At 43.3% G+C, this 21,774-nt stretch overlaps 2 protein-coding genes across 2 annotated transcripts in view; both read left to right on the top strand.

Moving 5' to 3' along the window:
- Positions 1–12,423, top strand: part of LOC124622392 (prostaglandin reductase 1-like) — a 38,874-nt gene extending 26,451 nt beyond the window's left edge. The window contains exon 2 of the transcript XR_006980628.1: positions 12,334–12,423. The gene's annotated coding sequence lies outside the window, so the exon portion shown is untranslated. The remainder of the gene's footprint in view (positions 1–12,333) is intronic.
- A 39-nt stretch (positions 12,424–12,462) lies between these two features.
- LOC124623130 (prostaglandin reductase 1-like) lies at positions 12,463–20,353 on the top strand. Its single transcript, XM_047148919.1, has 2 exons — positions 12,463–12,684; positions 19,736–20,353. Exons 1-2 carry the CDS (start codon positions 12,463–12,465, stop codon positions 20,351–20,353), a joined length of 840 nt encoding a protein of 279 aa, XP_047004875.1.
- The last annotated feature ends 1,421 nt before the right edge of the window (positions 20,354–21,774 follow it).

Here is a 21,774-nt window from a genome sequence, read left to right as displayed (position 1 = left end):
TATCGTATCTCGACATATCTGCTCGCGTTGATCGAGATCCAATGACTGTTAGCAGAATATGGAATCGGTGGGTTCAGGAGGGTAATACGGAACGCTTTGCTGGATCCCAACGGCCTCGTATCACTAGCAGTCGAGATGACAGGCATCTTATCCGCACGGCTGCAACGGATCGTGCAGCCACGTCTCGATCCCTGAGTCAACAGATGGGGACGTTTGCAAGAGAACAAACATCTGCACGAACAGTTCGACAACGTTTGCAGCAGCATGGACTATCAGCTCGGAGACCATGGGTGCGGTGTGACAGGTGATGAAACATGGCTCCATCATTTTTCACCAGCGACGAAGAGGCAATCAATGGAGTGGCATCATGCAAATTCACCCAAGAAAAAAAATTCAAAACCACAACTGCTGGAAAAGTTATCGCTACGGCGTTTTTCGATTCCGAAGGACTCTTGCTTGTGGACGTCATGCCAAATGGAACCACCATAAATTCTGATGCATATGTGACGATACTGAAGAAACTTCAAGCTCGACTGAGTCGTGTTCGACCACATGGGCAAAAGAGCCCGAAGTGACAGTAACAACATTTCGTTTTGTTTTGAACATTGTTCAACCTTCTCGATTTATGGGAAGATATCAAATTGTATTATGTGATTTTCGCAAACAGTGTTCGTATTAAAAACTAAACGGTGACAGTTCTGTAAAAACAAGGAGCTATGGACAATATGCAGAACTGTCAGACAAGAGTGTGACTAGTGTTTTATTCCACAATCTCCCGATGTCAATGATATTTCATATCGAGCAGCTGTTCCTATCGTAATTCACGTAAAGAGTATAGTCTTGGTTCAAATGGCTCTGAGCACTATGGGACTTAACTTCTCAGGTCATCAGTCCCCTAGAGCTTAGAACTACTTAAACCTAACTAACCTAAGGACATCACACACACCCATGCCCGAGGCAGGATTCGAACTTGGTACCATACGGTCGCGCTGTTCCAGACTGTAGCGCCTAGAACCACTCGGCCAGTCCGGCCGGCTGAGTATAGTCTGTTGTGCAAATTCCATAACAGTCTTCTAACTTGGAAAACGTCGCACTCACTGCTCGAATATTCATCATTCTTTAAAGAAAATTAGTGCAAATTAATAAAAGCAAAAGTTACTTCCCAACACATGCACAACGAAATTATTTAATTTGAAGTCACTGCACTACAGTATACTCTTTTCGTAGATCTTGCTGAGTTTACAAATGTTTATGTTTAGCAGCGAAACTGGGTATAAATCACTATGCAGAATCGACTGTAACATAAGTAGTTGTTGTTGTCTTCAGTCCGAAGACTGGCTTCATGCAGCTCTCGTCTCTAGTCTATCCTGTGCAAAGCTTTCCATCTTTGAATAACAATTGCGACTTACATCGATTTGATCCTGTTTACTGTATTCGTCTCTTGGTCAAACTCTACAATGTTTACTCCGCCACCCCACACACACACACATTTCCCTCCAACAGCAAGTTGACAATTCCTTGATGCTTAAGAATGTGACCTATCAGCCGATCCCTTCTTTTAGTGGTGTTGTGCCATAAAGTTCTTTTCTCTCCTGTTCGATTCAGTATTTCTCATTAATTACATGGTGCAACTATCTGTTTTCGAGCATTCTTCTTTAGCACTGCATTTCAAAAGTAGTCTGAAGTGCTTAATGTCCACGTTCCGCTTCTCTCCAAGGCTACACTCAAGACAAGTACCTTATGAAAAAACTTCCGAAAACTAACATTTGTGTTTGACGTTAACAAATTCCTCTTCTTTTAGAAATGCTTTCTCTGCTGTAGCCAGTTGGTATTTCATATTCCCTCTACTTCGACCATCGGCAGTTCCTTTACTGCCCAAATATCAACAATTAAGTACTACTTTCAGTGTCTCATTTCCCAACCTAAATCCCTCACGTCCTCCTGATTTAGTCCAAATGCATTCCATTACTCTTGTTTCACTTATGTTGATGCTCATCATGTAATCTATTTTCAAGACAATATCCACTCCTTTCAGCTGCTCCTCGAAGTCCTTTGGTATCTCTGACAGAATTACAATGTCATCGCCAAAGTTCAAAGTTTAGATTTCTTCTTCCTGAATTGTAATTCCCTTTTCAAACTTCTCCTAGGCTTCCTGTGCTGCTTGCGCAATGAACGGATTGAATAACACCGGAGATACGCTACAACCCTGCCCCACTCCCTTTTCAACCATTGCTTCCCTTTCATGTCCTTAGGCTCAAATAACCACAATCTGGTTTCTGTAAAAGCTGTATATGATCTTTAGTTCCCTGTATTTAGTTGCTGCTACCTTTAGAACTTAAAAGAATGTATTCAAGCCAAGACTTCTGTAAAACTACAAATAATATAAACGTAGGTTTGCGTTTCTTTAAGCTATCTTCTAAGATAAATCTTAAGCCATCGTCCCACGGGATGTGAAAATGCATGCGGCCGAGGAGCTGGTGACGTCACGGTATGGAATTCTACGTCCCACTACACTGCGTAGCGTGAAATAACGTATGTGGCATGTCGGATTTTTGCCCGGTGGAGGAGAATGTGGCCAGTGAGATGCGACCTAGTTTTATGTTACAAGCTCAGCATTGGAGGTGCCATACAGTATGGCAGTAAACATGGTATTTGGTCGGTTCTCTCTCTCGTAGACTACGTAGTATGAATATAAGCTGTTCCAAAGCCTCAGCGAATTGAGGATCCCTCAAAAGTGCGTCGTTTTAGCTACGATTTGTTGTAATAAAATGACAGGAAACTACATATCGGTAGGTAAAGCCTGTCTGTAGTAGATTTTTTATTGTTATAACTTGCGTGCTACGAATGTATACCATTTCAATGATAAGGCAGAATGATGATTTATCAAAATCGCGTCTTTTTGGTATGATTTCCATATTAAGTTTCAAATAATGACATTTATAGATACAGTGTTTAGATAGTGTGTATCGTATATGCTTGCTAAGTCGGGGCTGTAGCATAGTTGATAGCATCGTGCTCTCAGAGTGATGATGGCTGATGTTGCAGGTTCTAGTTGTCCACCACCTTCTACTAAAATATTTTTCGCCTTATGTTTCCTTAAAGGTTCTATGTCTTTAGGTCTTTTTCTTTCGTTTGACAGATAAATTATCTCAAAAGCGATGTTATTTGGTATAAATGATCTATTTTCTGCAGTTATTATTGGAAAGGCCAACGACTGGAATGATTCCCTGGTGAACAGAAATCTGAACGTGACTGCCGGTATATGTCTGAAAGCAAACACAAGTTACACACTGGAAGTTTTTAACGTTAAGAAACTTTCTGTAAAATATATATACCAATATCTAGGCTTATGACAGGGTAATTTTTGTATTTCACCGATAAATATCTTTTTACGGTAGTGAGCAGCTTCTCAAAGAGTCTCTTCTCCCATTTCAATGAAATTAAGTAACGAATCGTGATCTTGAAACCTATGTGATGACATTTGTTAGTTCAGGGTGTTAGTGGTCAGTGCAGCATAAAAAATATGGATATTATGTATGCGCAAACTGAAATTTCTTTTTTCTTTATTGTGGTTTCATTCCCCTGCCCCGTATGGGCACAATGCACTGCTCTTCAGCCGAGTGACGTTACAATGAAATAAAAATAGGAAACTATACAGAAAAAAATGCGGCAAAAGGGGGATATAAAAACATCATAAGTGGAGACAGTTGGAGGTGAAGGATACACTGACACGGGAACGTTCATTTAGGGGGGCGGGGTGGGGGCCAGCTCAAAAAAGTACACATAAAATTAAAAGAACATAGTTGGTGAGTCGGGGAGCACTTAAAATACACTGGAGTCACATGCACAAGTTAAGAGTCAGCCACAGTATAAAAACACACAGAATGAGAGACACTTAAAAGATCACTGTAAGCGATGGGGCACACATGAAGAATAAAAACTACCGGGAGGGACCTGAAGAGGGAGAGGAGACCAGAGAGGAGGGAAAAAGAGGGGAGATGGAGGTACAGTGGGGGAGGGGGCTGAAGGGGAGGGGGGAGGAAAAGAAAAAAGGGGGGATCGGGGAGCGCACCAAGAGGCAGGAGACGGTCGGGGTGGGAGATGGAGTGGGAAGGTAAATGAGGAGGGAGTGCAGAGACACAGAAGGGGGCACGGGAAAGGGAGGGGGGTGCAGGAGGGAGTAAAACCGCTCAAGGGAAGGGAAGAGGAGGGGAGAGGGAGCATTGAGGAGTAGGAGGGGGGAAGGTGGGGCTTTGGCAGGAGGGGTAGACGTCAGTGTGAAGTTCGTCATGCAGTAGGAGTAGGCGCTGAGAAAGGAGGTGGAGGGTGTGGAGATGGAGAGAGGCTGGGACACAACAGTAAAGGCGCGGCAACAGGCTGGGGGTAGAGAGGACAGAAGACACCAGACAGTGGGGGATCGAGTCAGCAAACGATGTACAGGGTGCGAATATGTTCGAGGAAAAGAAGAAGATGTGGGAAGGGGATGAGGTCATAGAGGATCCACATGGGGAACGGAATGACAATACGGAAGATGAATTGGAGTGTGTGGCGTTCTAGGGGTTGAGGGCTTTATAGAATCTGGGAGGAGCGGAAATCCAAGTGATACTGGCATATAAACTGACATTAGACACTGTGCCTTCACTGTGTTCAACATAAAAACGAAAATGGTCTGAAAATTCAATTGAGTTAACGAATAACTTCTACTGTGTGTATCTCAGATCGTTGTACAGCGCTATGTAGTAATCCTCTTTCAGAAATTTGCCGTTCAAGCCACCGACGAAACCAGAATTGTCTTTGCGATTTTCTCCACTCTTCGTTGCCAGTCGCTAACAGAGTTTATGCAGTTATTTTAATCGCATCCATTTTCGCACAGAAAGTGTGTGGTCTGCGAGCCAGATAAAGCCGACAGCGGCCGCTAGACAGTGCTGAGGGATCAAAACACGTCTACCAGCTCGTCCCGTGTGCCGATGGCGCCGTCTTTCGTGAGGTCGGATGTCCTGTCCGCATCCACATCAATGTTAGTTATCTTGCCACTTGCGAGGGCAGTTTTAAGGGCAGTGTTGCCTCGCATGGTCCAAAATTTCCCGGGAACAGTCCGCCTGCTTAACTGGGTGGTTATGTGCTTGCCTCCCATGCAGTGAGCACAGGTTCGATTCCGGGCCTGGTTGGGGATTTTCTCCATTCGTGGACTTGGTGTTGTGTTGTCCTCATCATCATTTGATCCTCATTACTGACCCGCAAGTCGCCCAGTGTGGCGTCGACTGAAATAAGACTTGAACTTGGCGACCGAACTTCTCCAGATGGGGCCTCCCAGCCAATGCTGCCGTATGCTCATTTCCATTTTTCCGTGGCACAAGAAGAACTGACCTTCCCCGAGGATGGCTTCTACAACGTATCCCAATCTTCTGTAAATAGACTGAGATGACAAGAGTCATGGTATACCTCCTAATGTTGTGCCACACCTCCTTTTGCCTGGAGTAGTGCAGAAGCTGGACCTGGCATCCACTCAACAAGTCGTTGAAAGCCCTTTTCAGAAACAATGAGGAACACTGCCTCTGTAGCCGTCTGTAATTGCCAAAGTGTTGCCAGCCCAAGATTTTGTGCACGAACTGACCTCTGGACTATGTCCGATTAATATCCGTGGGATTCATGTTGTGTGATCTGGGCGGTCAAATCATAGGCTCGAATTGGCCATGATGTTCTTCAAACCAATTGTGAACAGTTGTGATTCTGTGACCGGGTGCAGTGTCATCTACAAAAATTTCGTCGTTCTTTGGGGACATGAAGTCCACAGATGACTACAAATGGTCTCCAAGTAGCCGAACATAACCATTTCCAGTCAGTGATCACGTAAACGCACCGCACACCATTATGGTCACGAGCTCAGGAGAGATGCCGCAGGTGATGTCACACCGTTAGAAAAGACACTCGTCTCGGATGTCTGCTGCCATAGCCCATTAACCCCAAATTACACCCCACTGTCCTTACGGATATGTTTTTCGGTTATTGCACGCAGTGTTGCTTGTCTATTAGCACTGACGACTCTATGCAAAAGTCGCTGTTCTCGGTCGTTAAGTGCAGGCAGTGGGCCAACGCGTTGTCTTCGTTGAGATATAATGCCTGAAATTTGGTATCCTCAGCAGGCTCTCGACGCTGTGGGTCTCGGAATACTGAATTCCTGAACGGTTTCCGAAATGGAATGTTCCAAGCGTCTAGCTCCAACTGCCATTTCGCGTTTTATAGTCTCTTAATTCCCGTCGTCCGTCCATAATCAGGTCGCAAATCTTCTCACGGGGATCACCTGACTACAAGTGACGGCACCGCCAACGCACTGTCCTTTTATACCTGGAGTACGCCACATTACCTCCATCTGTATATGTGCATATTCCTATCCCACGACTTTCATCATTTCCGTGTAATTCGGTCGGTATTAAGCAACTCTGACCTTCAACGCTGGTAGTTCGATAATATTCACACCTGTCAGTGTGTGCTTCATGTGGAATTGGAAATGTAACATTCCTCCTGAAGCCTGAGGGTATTTCGCCAGTCTCATATATGTCGTACACAAGATGGAATAGTTTCGTAAAGGCTGCGTCTCCCACGGATCCCAATAATTCGGTGCAAATGTCTAATCCAGGAGCCTTGTTTGGACTTACACGTTCCAGTGTTCTGTCAAAGTTTTCTCGCAGTATAATGTCTCCTATCTCAGATCCATCTACTTCCTCTTCCCTTTCTGTAATGTTGTTTCCAAGTTAATTTCTCCCGTAGAACTCCTCTACGCGCTCCTTCCATGTTTCAGCTGCCCTTTCTCTGCCTACCACTAGCTTGCTCTGCAACCTTCATACAGCTGCTTCCCTTTTCTACAAAGGTATCTTAATTCTTCCTATAGGTGGTATCTATCTTTGCTCTATTTGTTCATGCTTCTGCAGCTTTGCATTTCTTCTCTAGTCTTTCCTGCTTAACCATTTAGCACATTCTGCATGTCTCATTTTTAGACGTCTACATTCCTTTTCGCCTGCGTTAATTGCTACAGTTTATTATTTTCTTCTTTCGTAAATTAAATTCGGAATCTCCTGTGTTTTCGCAGGATTTCTACTAAGTCTTGTCGCTTTACATATCAGTTATTCTTTTGCCTTCACTGTTTAATTTTTCATTTGGTACACATTCGGCTTCCACTGTATTTCCTCTCCCTGGTTTAGTCAAACGTTGGCTAATGCTCCATCTGAAACTCTCAATAATCTCTGTTTCTTTTAACTTATCCAGATTCCACCTCCGTAGTTTCCTACCTTTCTACAATTTTCATTGACTGTTCATAACCAATAAAGAGGGCGGAGAAGCAGACAGAGGTTCTAGGCACTCTCTTGCCCTTGGGGTGTGAAACTGCCCCAAAAGGGCGGAAGAATCAACAATGAGGATGCAGAAGGCAATGAAAACCTCTTCATAAAAAGCAAATAAGATATGATCACGCTGAAAAATTGTCACGATGGTCTCTTCGTTGGCAAATGATTTCGGTCCAGTCCCCCATTCCGATCTCCGGGAGGGGACTGCCAAGGTGGAGGTGACCTTGAGGACACATGGAATATCCAACAATGGGATAACATTGTGCGAGTCGGAGCATGGAATGCCAGAAGTCTGAACGTTACAGGAAAGATAGAAAATGTGAAAAGGAAAATGCAGAGGCTAAATCAGGATATAGTGGGAGGTCAGGGAAGTGAAATGGGAAGACGATGGAGATATCTGGTTAGACGAATATATGGTAATATCAACAGCAGCAGAGAATTATATAACGGGAGTAGGATTCGTTGTGAACAGGAAACGAGGGCAGAAAGTTAGCTGCTGTGGGCAGTTACGCGATACGGTTGTTCTTATCAGATTCGCCAGCATACCAACAGCAACAAATAAAGAAGTACATGAAGATATGAACGGGTAATTCACTACATAAAGGGAGATGAAATTCTAATAATCGTGAGTGATTGGAACGCCGTTGTAGGGGAAAGAATAGAAGAAAGACTTACGTGGTGTTATGGGCTTGGCAGAAGGAACGGGAGAGGAGAAAGACTAACTGAGTTTTGCAGTACATTTCACACTGTAATAGCGAATACTCTGTTCAAGAATCACGAGAAAACTTGCCTTGTAAGACTTGTACTGTGCAGCGTTCTCATATTATCCTTCAATCTGTACATATTTTATAAAGATGACTACGTTATACGCCACAAAGGATCAGTCTTGTGTAAGCCAGGCTACGGAACGGTTGATCGTTTTTGGAACCGCCGGATATGTTGCTCTCACGATAATACCCGTTATATACTACTGCAAGTAATGAGCTTTTTGACCCAACTACTACTCACGCAACTGGACAATTTTCTATATGACGGTCAACTTGCGAAATTACCGTCCCTACAACCTGCCTTGCTCACGGTGACGTTTTCAACTATGTACAAGTATTGTTTTGGTACTTCCGAATGTATGTCGTTGCATGGCTACAGCTGACGATGCTTTCCAATGCTTATTCACCGCCTTTTCATATTTTGAACGATCTGAAGACGGCTGCAGATAGCAATCGAAAACAGTTATCGAACTTTAATTGTGATAGGAAAATTTCCTAAGGATACTTGGAGGTATGAAACGGTATATTACAGGACAGTTTACTTACGATTTTCTTGTAACGTTCGGATATTTACTGAATAATGTCGTTCTCCTGTTATAACAAAAAAATTGATAATAAACTCTAGACGTCATAAGTATACCAAACAAAGCGGAGTTTTGCTCCCTACATTCTCCTCCAAATCAGTGAATATGGAACCTGGGTCACCTGTATAGAATGTAATACCTACATTATTTAACGCACCAAATAAGCCACCACGGACTGTAGCTTAAGAGAAAGCTCGACAGGTATGATAATAAATCGTCAAAAGCAATAACACTGTTTCCCAAGAATGAAGAAATCAATTCCATACTTGATAAATCTGAGCCACGAACGGCAAGAATCTTCAGCACATTCGCTTTTGAAGCAAAAGTAATAACATTTACAAAAATACTCGTGTATTAGGAAGTCGACCGAAGTGTAAAAATGGACGAATCATTAGACGCCACGAAAAATTTTAAGTATCAAGGAGAGTGCGTATGATAATAACAAACATCAATAGAAATAGATGCTTCTCTTGCATGAAATACGTGTTTAATTTCTCTCGCTTAAAGTGGGGTAAGCTCCAAGTATACTCATATTCGAAAGTATTTCTTCATGAGTAAGCTATAGCTTATGTCAATAAAGCAGTGTTATTGGCTGTTTATACATGTATTTCATGATAATTCATGTCTCTTGGTACACAAAAATATGTTCTTTTCGTTAATTAAGTAGAAAATAATTACAACCAAACATTATGTTTACGACGCATGTGACTGCTTTCTCACCGACTGAGCGCTAGCGCTGCTACAACCGTCAAACGATAACGATTTTCGCACCAGAGTGTGTGGTGACGGTGCGTATGTATTAGACTGTGCTATGTCTTTCTTAATAGCAAAGACCTTGCAGTACAAGAGAAGTCTTTCACAGCAGCGACGATTAACAAATACTTAGAGCACCTAAGGTATGTGTTTAGAGCCTATGTTTACTGGACATTTTTTTGTGTTTTGGTCGCTACTGCCACCTCTCAAAATACGGAATATTTTTTTTTTAAATTCGCAATGTGTTATATAGGAGAATGGCGGTGACGCAACATTGTGAAATATTAACGATTTTAGTTCGGTAACCTCAAGCGCTGTCCCTTGCCGCCAGAATGTGTCACACGTTACGCCAGTCACTAAGCTCTTAACGATCAGCGTAGCCTCGACAATGACCGTGCAGAGCAAAACCGGAGTTGCGCAAAGGTCTCTTCTGGAATATTATAGTTTCATATGACACTTGTTTTGGTCACCAAAATATACATTTTCTTTATTTTTCACTTCTCATGATGTGTTTCAGATCTTATTCGATACAAGGTATCTTGTCATTTTATAAACATTTCTTCATGATGTAAGTGAAGTCATATGAAGGAATGTTCACAAAGTGAGAAGATAATATCTATCGAAGTAAGATGTGATGATGCTGACACCAAAACGCGTCATGAGAAGTGAAAAATAAAGAAACTATGCTTTTGTGAAGTAAGACAAGCGCAATAATTTGTACAAGTTATATTTTTCTCGATTTTCGTCGAAACATGATCCTTAAGTGTTGGCTATCCTTTAGCCTGAAGTAGGCATAAGTTTTAACGTTTAAGGTTATTCTAGGCCTGGACAGTCCAATATCTGTGCTAATGAAAGTCTATCTATTGCAGCGATATTATTTAAGGCCGTGAATCTCTAACAGAAGAGCATCACAATATATCTTCTGCTAGTGGTGTGACTATTCCAGATATACAAATTAGCACCTAAGAACAATAAAGGATAGGTATGTTACAAATAAACAAAGGAGAGAGAGAAATAAATGTTATTATATCATTAAGTCAGAGAGCGCACAAATAACGACAAGCAAAGGTTAGTAGAGATTCGTGCGTCTGTGAAAAGATAATGCGCGAAGCATGCAACAACTGCCAGTGTCATACCTTTGCAAAAGGTCTGGCAGAGAACCTGAGAAATTTCTGGCCCCATGTAAAATCGCGAAGCATATCTAAGGCTTTCATTTATTCCCTTGTTGACCAGTTTTTTCTGTGGTAGTTAAAGATAGCAAAACGAAAGCCGAAGCTTCAAATTTCGCATTCGAGAAATCGATCACGCAGCCGAATCGCACAAACGTAGCGTCATTTGAGCACTGGACAGATGCCTGCGTGGACGACACAGTAATACGTATCTGTGGCGTGTTGGGGAACAGCTGAAAGATTTGAAAGTAAATAAGTCACCAGGTCCGGATGGAATCACAATTCGGATTTACAGCGAGTACTCTAAGGCACTGGCCCCCTACCTAGCTTGCATTTATTGCGATCTCTCGCCAAGAGACTGGAAAAAAGCGCAGGTGACTACTGCACATAAGAAGGTAAAAGAACGGATCCGCAAAATTAGAGACCAATATCCCTAACTGCCGTTTGCTGCAGAATTGTTGAGTATATTCTCATCTCGAATATAACACATTTTCTTGAGGCCGACAAGATAATGCCCACGAATCAGCATAGTTTTAGAAGCATCGCTTGTCCTTTTCTCACGTAATATACTGCGAACTACGGATGAACGCCAAAAGACAGATTCCGTATTTTTAGATTTCCGGAAAGCATTTGACATGGCGTCCCTGTGCAGGCTATTAACACAGATACGAGCATATAATTCATAGAAGCGTGAGTGGCTCGGAGGTTTCTTAACTAACAGACAGCGAGTTTTCATCATACCGTTAGCAGTGCCCCAGGGACGTGTGATAAGACCGCTATTGTTCTCAGTATACATAAATGATTTGGCGGACGCAGTGGGCAGCAATCTGGTGTTGTTTACTGACGATTGCTGTGGTGTACCGTATGGTGTCGAAACTGAGTGACTGTAGGACGTTACAAGCTAACTTAGGCAAGATTTCTAGTTGGTGTGATGAATGGTAGCTAGCTCTAAATGTGAGAAAACGTAAGTTAATGCGGATGAATAGAAAATCCTAACCCGTAATGTTCAGATGCAGCATAAATCCTGCTTGACACAGTCACCTCGTTTAAATATCTGAGTGTACCGTTGCAGAGCGATATGAAATGGAACGAGCTGTGAGGACTTGGTAAGGAAGGCGAATAATAGCCTCTGGTTCATTGGGTGAATTCTAGGAAAGTATGGCTCATCTGTAAAGGAGGTCGCAAACAGTATGCTGGTGCAACCTGTTCTTGAATAGCGCTCGAGTATTTGGGATCCACATCAGGTCAGATAGAACGAGGACATTGAAGCAATTCAGAGGCGAGGTGCTATATTTGTTACCAGTATGTTCGAACAACAGGTAAATGTTACGCAGATGCTTGGGGAAATCAAATGGGAATCCCTGGCGGGAAGGAGACGTTCTATTTGAAGAGCATTATTGAGAAAATTTAGAGAACTGTCATTTGATGCTGACTGCAGAACGATCCTCCTGCCGCCAGCATACACTTCACGTAGGGACCATAATGATCAGATACAAGAAATTAGGGCTCATACGGTAGCATGTAGAGAACCGTTTTTCCCTCGCCCTATATGCGAGTGGCACAGGAAATGAAACGATTTGTAGTGGTACAACGTACACTCCACCACGTACTGTACAGTGGCTTGTGGAGTATCTGTGTAGATGTAGATGTTTGTGGTGAGGTGTTTATTCGTTGTTATGCAGTGATATGCAGGTAACAGAATATTATCCTCTGCCCACAGGTGGCCCGCATCGTGGAGAGCCGTGCGGCGGGCTTCCCCGTGGGGCGGTACGTGGTCGGCTACTGGGGGTGGCGCGACCGCACCTTGGCCGATGTGGGGCTGGACGCGCCCTACTTCATGTCTCCGGCCATGCTGGTGCCAGACCTGGGGGAGCTGCCCCTCTCCCTCTCTCTGGGGGTGCTGGGCATGCCTGGAATCACGGCCTACTTTGGACTGCTTGAGGTCTGCAAGCCAAAGAAGGGAGAGGTCGCCGTAGTCAGTGGGGCAGCAGGTGCTGTGGGGTCCATAGTTGGGCAGATAGCGCGCCTCAAGGGGTGCAAAGTAATTGGCTTCGCGGGATCAGACGCTAAGGTAAGACACTATCCCATTTTGGTTTCGCTACACTGTATTGCAAAGAACGTAACTTCGAGGAGGAGTACATTTACATGAATTCAGACATGGTACCTGATATTCTGTTTAGTTGAATCGAGAATGCCACCAAGCAGACTGGCGAATGCCTAAAACTGGACTGCATCTGTTCTTCCTGCAGTCTCAGATTTCTGCAGAACAAGCACGTCCTGTCACAAGTAAAACTACTCGAGAGACAAGCCTGAATTTGAGGCAGGTAACTGGAAAATGTCGTGAATTTTGTGCCCTGCATAAATTTTTTTCCTAGATTATAAAAAAGACCTTTGATTGTGTCATGTGGGACGAGTAGAGGCATGTGCTCAATGATTTTGGGGTTTAGAAGTACCTAGTATCATTATTGAAAGATCTTCGTACCAGTCATACTGCAACCATAAAGGTGGATGGTGAATACTCTAAATGCTTAGACGTGACAAATGGAGTCAGTCAAGGTTCTATACCAGGGCCGGCCGCAGCCTGCCACACTTCGTGCTGGCTGCTTTGCAGGCCAAGGCTTGGTCCGGTCCTTCTTGCATTTGATCATTCCTTTCTGGAAGTACCCGGTACAGCACGACATTTCATTTACACCACTGGCCATTAAAATTGCTACACCAAGAAGAAATGCAGATGATAAACGGGTATTCATTGGACAAATATACTATACTAGAACTGACATGTGATTACAGTTTCCCGCAATTTGTGTGCATAGATCCTGAGAAATCAGTACCCAGAACAACCACCTCTGGCCGCAATAACGTCGTTGATACGCCTGGGCATTGAGTCAAAAGGAGCTTCGATGGCGTGTACAGGTACAGCTGCCCATGCAACTTCAACACGATACCACAGTTCATCGAGAGTAGTGACTGGCGTATTGTGACGAGCCAGTTGCTCGGCCACCATTGACCAGACATTTTCAATTGGTGAGAGATCTGGAGAATGTGCTGGTCAGGGCAGCAGTCGAACATTTTCTGTATCCAGAAACATGCGGTCGTGCATTATCCTGCTGAAACGTAGGGTTTCGCAGGGATCGAATGAGGGGTAGAGCCATGGGTCGTAACACATCTGAAATGTAACGTCCACTGTTCAAAGTGCCCTCAATGCGAACAAGAGGTGACCGAGACGTGTAACCAGTGGCACCCAATACCATCACGCCGGGTGATACGCCAGTATGGCGATGACGAATACACGCTTCCAATGTGCGTTCACCGCGATGTCGCCAAACACGGATGCCACAATCATGATGATGTAAACAGAACCTCGATTCATCCGAAAAAATGACGTTTTGCCATTTGTGCACCCAGGTTCGTCATTGAGTACACCGTCGCAGGCGGTCCTGTCTGTCATGCAGCGTCAAGGGTAACCGCAGTGACCGTCTCCGAGCTGATAGTCCATGCTGCTGCAAACGTCGTCGAACTGTTGGTGCAGATGGTTGTTGTCTTGCAAACGTCCCCATCTGTTGACTCAGGAATCGAGACGTTGCTGCACGATCTGTTACAGCCATGCGGATAAGATGCCTGTCATGTCGACTGCTAGTGATACGAGGCCGTTGGGATCCAGCACGGCGTTCCATATTACCCTCCTGAACCCACCGATTCCATATTCTGCTAACAGTCATTGGATCTCGACCAATGCGAGCAGCAATGTCGCGATACGATAAACCGTAATCGCGATAGGCTACAATCCGACCTTTATCAAAGTCGGAAACGTGATGGTACGCATTTCTCCTCCTTACACGAGGCATCACAACGTTTCGCCAGGCAACGCCGGCCAACTGCTGTTTGTACATGAGAAATCGGTTGGAAACTTTCCTCATGTCATCACGTTGTAGGTGTCGCCACCGGCGCCAACCTTGTGTGAATGCTCTGAAAAGCTAATCATTTGCATATCACAGCATCTTCTTCCTGTCGGTTAAATTTCGCGTCTGTAGCACATCTTCGTGGTGTAGCAATTTTAATGGCCAGTAGTGTAGTATTGCAGTGTGTCATAAGCTGGTCGGCACGACTCTTTACAGCTGGGCAGAATGATGGTGTCAGCGCTGTCTACCGTCCGCTATTTGTTTGTGGTATGACAGACGTTCACAGGTCCAGTGGCTGTTAGCACAAAATAAGCAGTCTAGCAATCCATCGTCACAAGCCTTTAAAAAGGAATGGGGATGACAGAAGATAGGGATTATTATTCCCAATATGTGTTATGCATTTGCATAAGTGATGGGTACAGCAAATTTGCTGTGAAACTAAACTGAAATGTTTAAACTCAGAAGAGTGTTCCTGGAGTCACTCTGTTGGACACGTGGTGTATCGCATTGTCCTGCTGGAATTGCCCAAGTCTGTCAGAATGCACAATGGGAATAAATGGATGCAGATGATCAGACAGGATGCTTACGTACGTGTCACCTGTCAGTGTTGTATATAGACGTATCAGTAGTCCCATATCACTCCAGCTGCAACCACCCCCACCATTACAGAACCTCCACCAGCTTGAAGAGTCCCCTGCTGAAATGCAGCGTCCATGGATTCATGAGGTTGTCTGCATACCCGTACACGTCCATCCGCTCTATACAGTTTGAAACGAGATTCGTCCGACCAGGTAACATGTTTCCAGTCATCGACAGTCCAATGCCGGTATTGACAGGCCCAGGCGAGGCGTAAAGCTCCGTGTCACGCAGTTATCAAAGGTACACGAGTGGGCCTTCGGCTCCGAAAGCCCATATTGATGATGTTCCTTTGAATGATTCGCACGCTAACACTTGTTGATGGCCTAGCACTGAAACCTGCAGCAGTTTGGGGAAGGATTGCACTTCTGTCACGTCGAACGATTCTGTACAGTCGTCGTTGGTCCCGTTCTTGCAGGATCTTTTTCCGACCGCAAATATGTCGGAGATTTGATGTTTTACCGAATTCCTGATATCCACGATAGACTTTTGAAATGATCGTAAGGGAATATTCCCTCTTCATCGCTGCCTCAGAGAGGCCGTGTCCCATCGCTCGTGCGGCGACTATAACACCAGACTCAAATCTTGATAACCTACCATTGTAGCAGCAGTAACCGATCTAAAAGCTGCACCGTACACTTCTGTCGTATGTAGGCATTGGCACCGCAGCGCCGTATTCTGCCTGTTTACATATCTCCCTATTTGAATACGCATGCCTATATCAGTTTCTTGTATATTACAATACCATGCAGAAACAATTTAAAGAATTAGCGAACAATGAAAGAGCGAAAAATTACAACAATCGACAGACGGAATTCACTGTTCTGCAGATCAAGAAGCTTTTTGTGCTACATGTACAGGCATGCCACACTGGTACAAATGAATGGTACGAGTAGTAAAGTTGCTGAAGTCGCTCACATTATTCCACTCTCAGTTGTAGCAGTTTTCGATGGAACTGATCGAAGGTATGGAGACTTTATATATCACTACAAAGTACGTCGATTAAGTCAATACGCTATTGCTGAATTTATGAAAAAGAGGAGGACGGGGGGGTTTGGAGAGGAGGCTTGAAAAGTAGATCATCCTAGTATTTTAAGTGGACTTGACTGCACACTGCCCACAATAAGACATTGCAAGGGAGAAACATCTTTCTTCTGATTTTATGGGAATGCATTCAAAAAGAAGATCGGATTATAGAAGGGACATATTCAGACAAACACAGTCCAATTCCCTAAGCTCGGACCGATGACCACGCTGTCTGGTCTCCTTCCCCAAACCAACCAACCAACCAACCCTAAGCTCGCTGCTGTTAAGGAAAACGCGAGATTTGAAGAATTCATTGTGCCCATGAAAGAATTACAAGGATAGTGTCCTACGACAGTCTGTCTGTCTTACAGGTGTTATCGAGGACGTTTGCCGTCTCAGTTGAAAGCGCTCCTGTGCATGCGCAATTAACTGTAACTGACTGACCTGAAAGGTAGTTCCCGTTCTAATGAGAAATATTTTTACGTTAAAACTGTCTAGGACGTCTACATTGCTTTCCTCTCGTAGAATTTCCAAGTCTCCATAATGAGGTTGGAAAAGTACTACAATATTTCGACCGGCATAATTGTGTGAAACACATTTTTTCTATTATGAAACTAAGCGAATCATGATTTACAGCAACCTGAGTGCGAAAATCTGTGAATCTGTCGGTGTCTGCCCTTACGCCGAGAATTTGTACCGCACAAAAATTATATTATATTTTCAGCGCGTCAAAAATAATTGCAAAGCAAAAAAATTGTTTCGTTCGTGATCTTTGTTGTTGGGAAACGTGAAATATAAAAGCAAGTCGTATACATTGCGACTGCACTACCATTTAAATGGTCTGTGTTCGCAGTTTCCTCCTCTTCCCCATTCACGTACAGACAGCTTGCTGTGGTCACGACGGTAATGTGCAGCGATGCTGAGCGCAGGAAAATGTAATATCTACTCTTTGCAGATGATAGTGCCCTTATTGTTGGAAGTGGGGAGGAACTTATTGATCTGTTCTCCAGAGTGAAGACTACTTGTTTAAATTTAGGTCTCTAGATAACCACAAAAAAGCCCAAACTAATAGTTATAATACACCAAGATATAGATCAAATGCAACTAGCAGGCTGCTTAACAGATCTGAATGTACTGAATGACTATATCTGTTTACGGTCTCTGACAAATGACACAGGACAGTGTGATAAAGAATTTAAGTGAGGAACCGGATTTCCTGGTCCCGACGTTTAAACTCACAAAGGTCTGGCAGAACCGGGCAATATCCAAAACAATGAAGATGCGTCTGGTGGAATCATTCTTGTACAGTCGTGAGACGTGGGCCGTGAAAGCTAGTGACCGATATCCGGTCGTGGAAGACCTTATACGTATCATGGACAGAAAGAAGAACCAATGCTTCCATTATAGAAGAACTTAGAGTGATAAGAAATTTATCTTCCCATCTCATTCAAAAATATTTCTAGGTCTTTGGGCACATTTTGAGAATAGAAGCAGGCAGTTTAGGGAGGATCGTCTAGTAAGGCAAAATCGTAAGCAAAAGACTACGAGAAAGAGCGGCAAAGAGATGGTTGGATCATGTGAGGAAGATTATCACTCTACCTCTCTACATTATTTTAGAAAGAGTTAAAGATCGAGGTGGATGGAGACGTCTGGTCGAAGGTTCAGTTACTTAAGAAATAAATGACGAAATGAGGTGACGATAATCAGTAATGAGTGAACCAACTAATGATGATGATGAAAAGGTCCAGATGGCGTTAGCTTAACATACAGTGTCACTACCAATTCTGCTGGGTGTTATTTATCCAGATTTCATTAGAAGAGAAACAAAAAATAATGAAACGAGTATATGTACTGACTGAGAATATGATAGATCTACGAACGCATTGTGCTCCATGTAGGGCCCTACATTCACAGTGGATTATACATGTACATGCAGATGTAGAAGCTGCGTGTATGGTATAGCATCTGATCTGGACTTAATTGAATAGTCTGGCTGAGAGCTGTAATGAATATCTGAGGCACATAGTATTGGACATTTATTGTTATCAATGAAGACATGAAAGAAAGTAAGGACAAACTTGAAACTCAGCGTCTACATGAGTATGGAGGTTTTTTAACTGATGAATTAGCCATGATGAAGAGTGTTTTGTTTCCTCACTGTATACTGTATTGATAACACATTTTTTAATCATTTTCAAGCGATTAACTATTTATTGGCCGGAAATTTCACATATCCGAAATTCCTTTTTGTCTCGATCTAGTTACAGAGTTATAAATGTCTTTGATCTTGGAGAGTACAGCCAACTACAGCTACTCAAATGTGACCGCCCTATCTGCTTTTTAGGAACAACGATCTATGCTGATCCTATGGAACAGAATACATCATAACATATCCGGAAGTTATTAAAAGAAAATAGTCAAAATAGAGAACACTACTACATTAATAATATCACTTTTATAAGTGCTAGTCAAATGAAAATGATTCTGATGGAAAAAAGCAAAAATGATTCCAATGGAAAAAAGCAAGTATACTTCATAATTTAAAAAGTAATCGGAGTAACTGCCAATACGTGTAGACCACTGTGGGAAAAGATGGTCACTACCTTCAGCGAAATAAGGAGCAGTCAAATGGAAATGAGACAGGGGGAAAAAATAAGTCAGCGGTTTATTATTTCAAAATTAATTGACGTAACTGTTAACACATTTATTCCACTGTGAGACAAGATGGTCGTTGCCTTTATGGAGACACGTTTGCGGTTGCCTACAGAATCTTGGTTGTAACGAGACGTGCACCTGTCCGTCCGAAGAAAAGCAACGGCTACGAATGTCTTTCTTCAGTGCTCCAAAAATGTGGAAATCGCGTGGGGAGAGATTGAGGCTGTATGGAGGATGTGTGAGGACTTCCCAGAGAAACTTCTGCAGCCCATTGGAAAAAAAAAAAACTTGGCAACTTGCCAAGGGTCAGGCCCACATATTGCTTCGATTTCGCTGCAGAAGTTTCGCTAGGAGACCCTCACACATCCTGTATAGAGTCTCAATCTCTCCCCACGCGATTTCCACCTTTTCGGAGCCCTGAAGGACATTCTTGACTGTCAGTTTGCTTCGGATGAAGAGATGCACACCTCAGTATAACCAAGATTCTGTAGGCAATCGCAAACGCTTTTCCACGAAGGGAACGACGATTTTGTCTCACTGTGGAGTAAACGTGTTAGCAGTTACGCCGATTAATTTTGAAATAATAAACAGTTGATCTACTTTTTCCCATCTGTCTCATTTCTATTTGACTGCTCCTTATTATTCCAGAATGAAAAATAAAGTGCAATTGGAAATAATGATAATAATATAGTACAAAAATCTACCACACTTTAGAGGTATTATTTATGGAGATAGAAAGGGGAAGGTGTTCACTGTGGACCTATTAGTAAGAACAGTCCAAACATTCGCCTCGAACGATTTTGAACAGTCACCTACAAAGCAAAATGAGTTAGTACTATTTCAATAACCATTTACGAAAATTGAGAACTCACGCTTCTAGCTGCGTAACTGTCCTCTCTTCCGCAGGTGAAGTGGCTGAAAGAGGAGTTGGGATTCCATCACGCATTTAACTACAAGACAAATGACGTCACAGAGGCGCTGAAGCAGGCGGCACCTGACGGCGTCGACGTGTACTTCGACAACGTGGGCGGCGAGCTGAGCAGCGCAGTCATCAACAGCATGCGAGAGTGGGGCCGCATCTCGGTGTGCGGCTCGATATCTGGATACAACGAATCTAACCTCCCGAAGGCTACCATCATCCAGCCCGCAGCCGTATTCAGGCAGCTCCGCATGGAGGGGTTCCTGTATTCACAGTGGCACGACCGCTGGGAAGAGGGCATTACCCAGCTGACGCAGTGGGTCCGAGAGGGAAAAATCAAATACCGTGAGACTGTAACAGAAGGGTTTCAAAACACCCCAAAAGCCTTCGCCGGTATGCTGCAGGGTGACAACTTGGGGAAGGCTGTTGTTAAAGTGCGAAGAACCATAGTGTATCGTAAACAATTTCACAAGCAGGACCAGGACAATTTCTTTCAGTATTTTGTACACAGTACATCAAGAGAAAGGTGCATGGTTGCAACAGAATGTTCTTCAAAACTTATGTTTGTGGTTTCAGTTTTTCAATATCATTCCACATCATTATAAAAATTGAATAAATACATGAAAATAAATATTGTAAGTGGATAGTTTGTGTTGTTGCCCCAGATGATAATTATACTAATATTTTGACAGGATTTGTAAGTAAGAAGTAAGTTTAAACAGTTTATTAACAGAGGCGGATTATAAAACATGCATGCAACACGTACCCATCATCACTGTGTCTGACATCCTAATTATGGTCATATTGAAAGGCTCCATGATGAGCTAAGAAAAGAGACATATTCGCGCCCGAGGCCACGCTAGTTAATACTGTATGCTGCAGACAGTGGCCAGTGGCGTAATCTGCATCGCAGTGTGGCCGGACGCGCATCTACTGACCAAGCAAATTGTCAGCATTCCAAACAGATCGGCTGGCGAGCGCGTGTATCGTACCGTACGCCTGCGCGCAACCCTTAAACCCTTACATCACTTTACCCAGAGAAAAAGAGCAACCATAGGTGGCTTCAAACGACCCCCTGGGCGTTACGAATCTATTTCGCCATTTGCGGCATCAGAAGGCACTGCAACACGTATTTCGTTTGCAAATACAGTAACGTTTGGTGCAAAGAAATGAGCCTTCAAGATGGCAAATGGTTCAAATGGCTCTGAGCACTATGCGATTTAACATCTGAGGTCATCAGTCGCCTAGAACTTAGAACTAATTAAACCTAACTAACCTAAGGACATCTCACACATCTATGCCCGAGGCAGGATTCGAACCTGCGACCGTAGCAGTCGCTCGGTTCCAGACTGTAGCGCCTAGAACCGCACGGCCACTCCGGCCGGCTCAGGATGACAGTTTCATACATGACCAATGCTGTTGACAAAAGACAAATTAATAAAAACAATAAAAACACAATACTGACAATCAGGTATGCATTAACATTGCTGGATGAATCGAAGGAATTAATTCTATTCGCTGCTACAATGAAGTTTAACTCATTATTGCAAGAGATTACATTTTCAGGGATGTCCTCAATTAAATTATTGTCTTCAGGAAAACTTGATAAGGAATGCTTTCCATATTTTAATATGTATGAATCATTGTAACAAACAGACAACATTCTCGTTAATGGCAAATGTCCAGTGGCATGTAGTTGGCAATACACTAGGCATATCAAATAGTTCACACGATAAATCACAATGTGTGGCATTCAAAATTAATCCGCTATTATTCAATTTGAGTGTAAAGGGTACCTCAGGTGCATCATAATTTTTACATGTAAATGTGACATCAAGCGTGGAGTTAAATGAGAAAATTATACCTTCAGAACATCGTTTAAGAAATGGATGATAAAGATGCGTTAAAATTCTACAGCAATCATCTCTTGGGGAATGATTCATAAACAATTCTTTCTCACGGCTGTACACTCTACTGTCTAAGAATACTGCCGATTCAGGGCGATTAACTTATGACTACATTTACA

Source organism: Schistocerca americana, chromosome 7 (assembly GCF_021461395.2).
Source record: "Schistocerca americana isolate TAMUIC-IGC-003095 chromosome 7, iqSchAmer2.1, whole genome shotgun sequence".
NCBI lineage: Eukaryota > Metazoa > Arthropoda > Insecta > Orthoptera > Acrididae > Schistocerca > Schistocerca americana.
Note: the sequence above shows the minus strand (reverse complement) of the source record. Positions and strands in the feature narration are given on the sequence as shown.

Bases quoted from the DNA above. Each gene is read 5' to 3' on its own strand.
- LOC124623130 (XM_047148919.1), top strand. From the start codon at position 12,463: ATGCTGGTGCCAGACCTGGGGGAGCTGCCCCTCTCCCTCTCTCTGGGG. The intron at 12,685-19,735 runs GTAAGACACTAT...TCTCTTCCGCAG, and splicing joins TCGCGGGATCAGACGCTAAG to GTGAAGTGGCTGAAAGAGGA.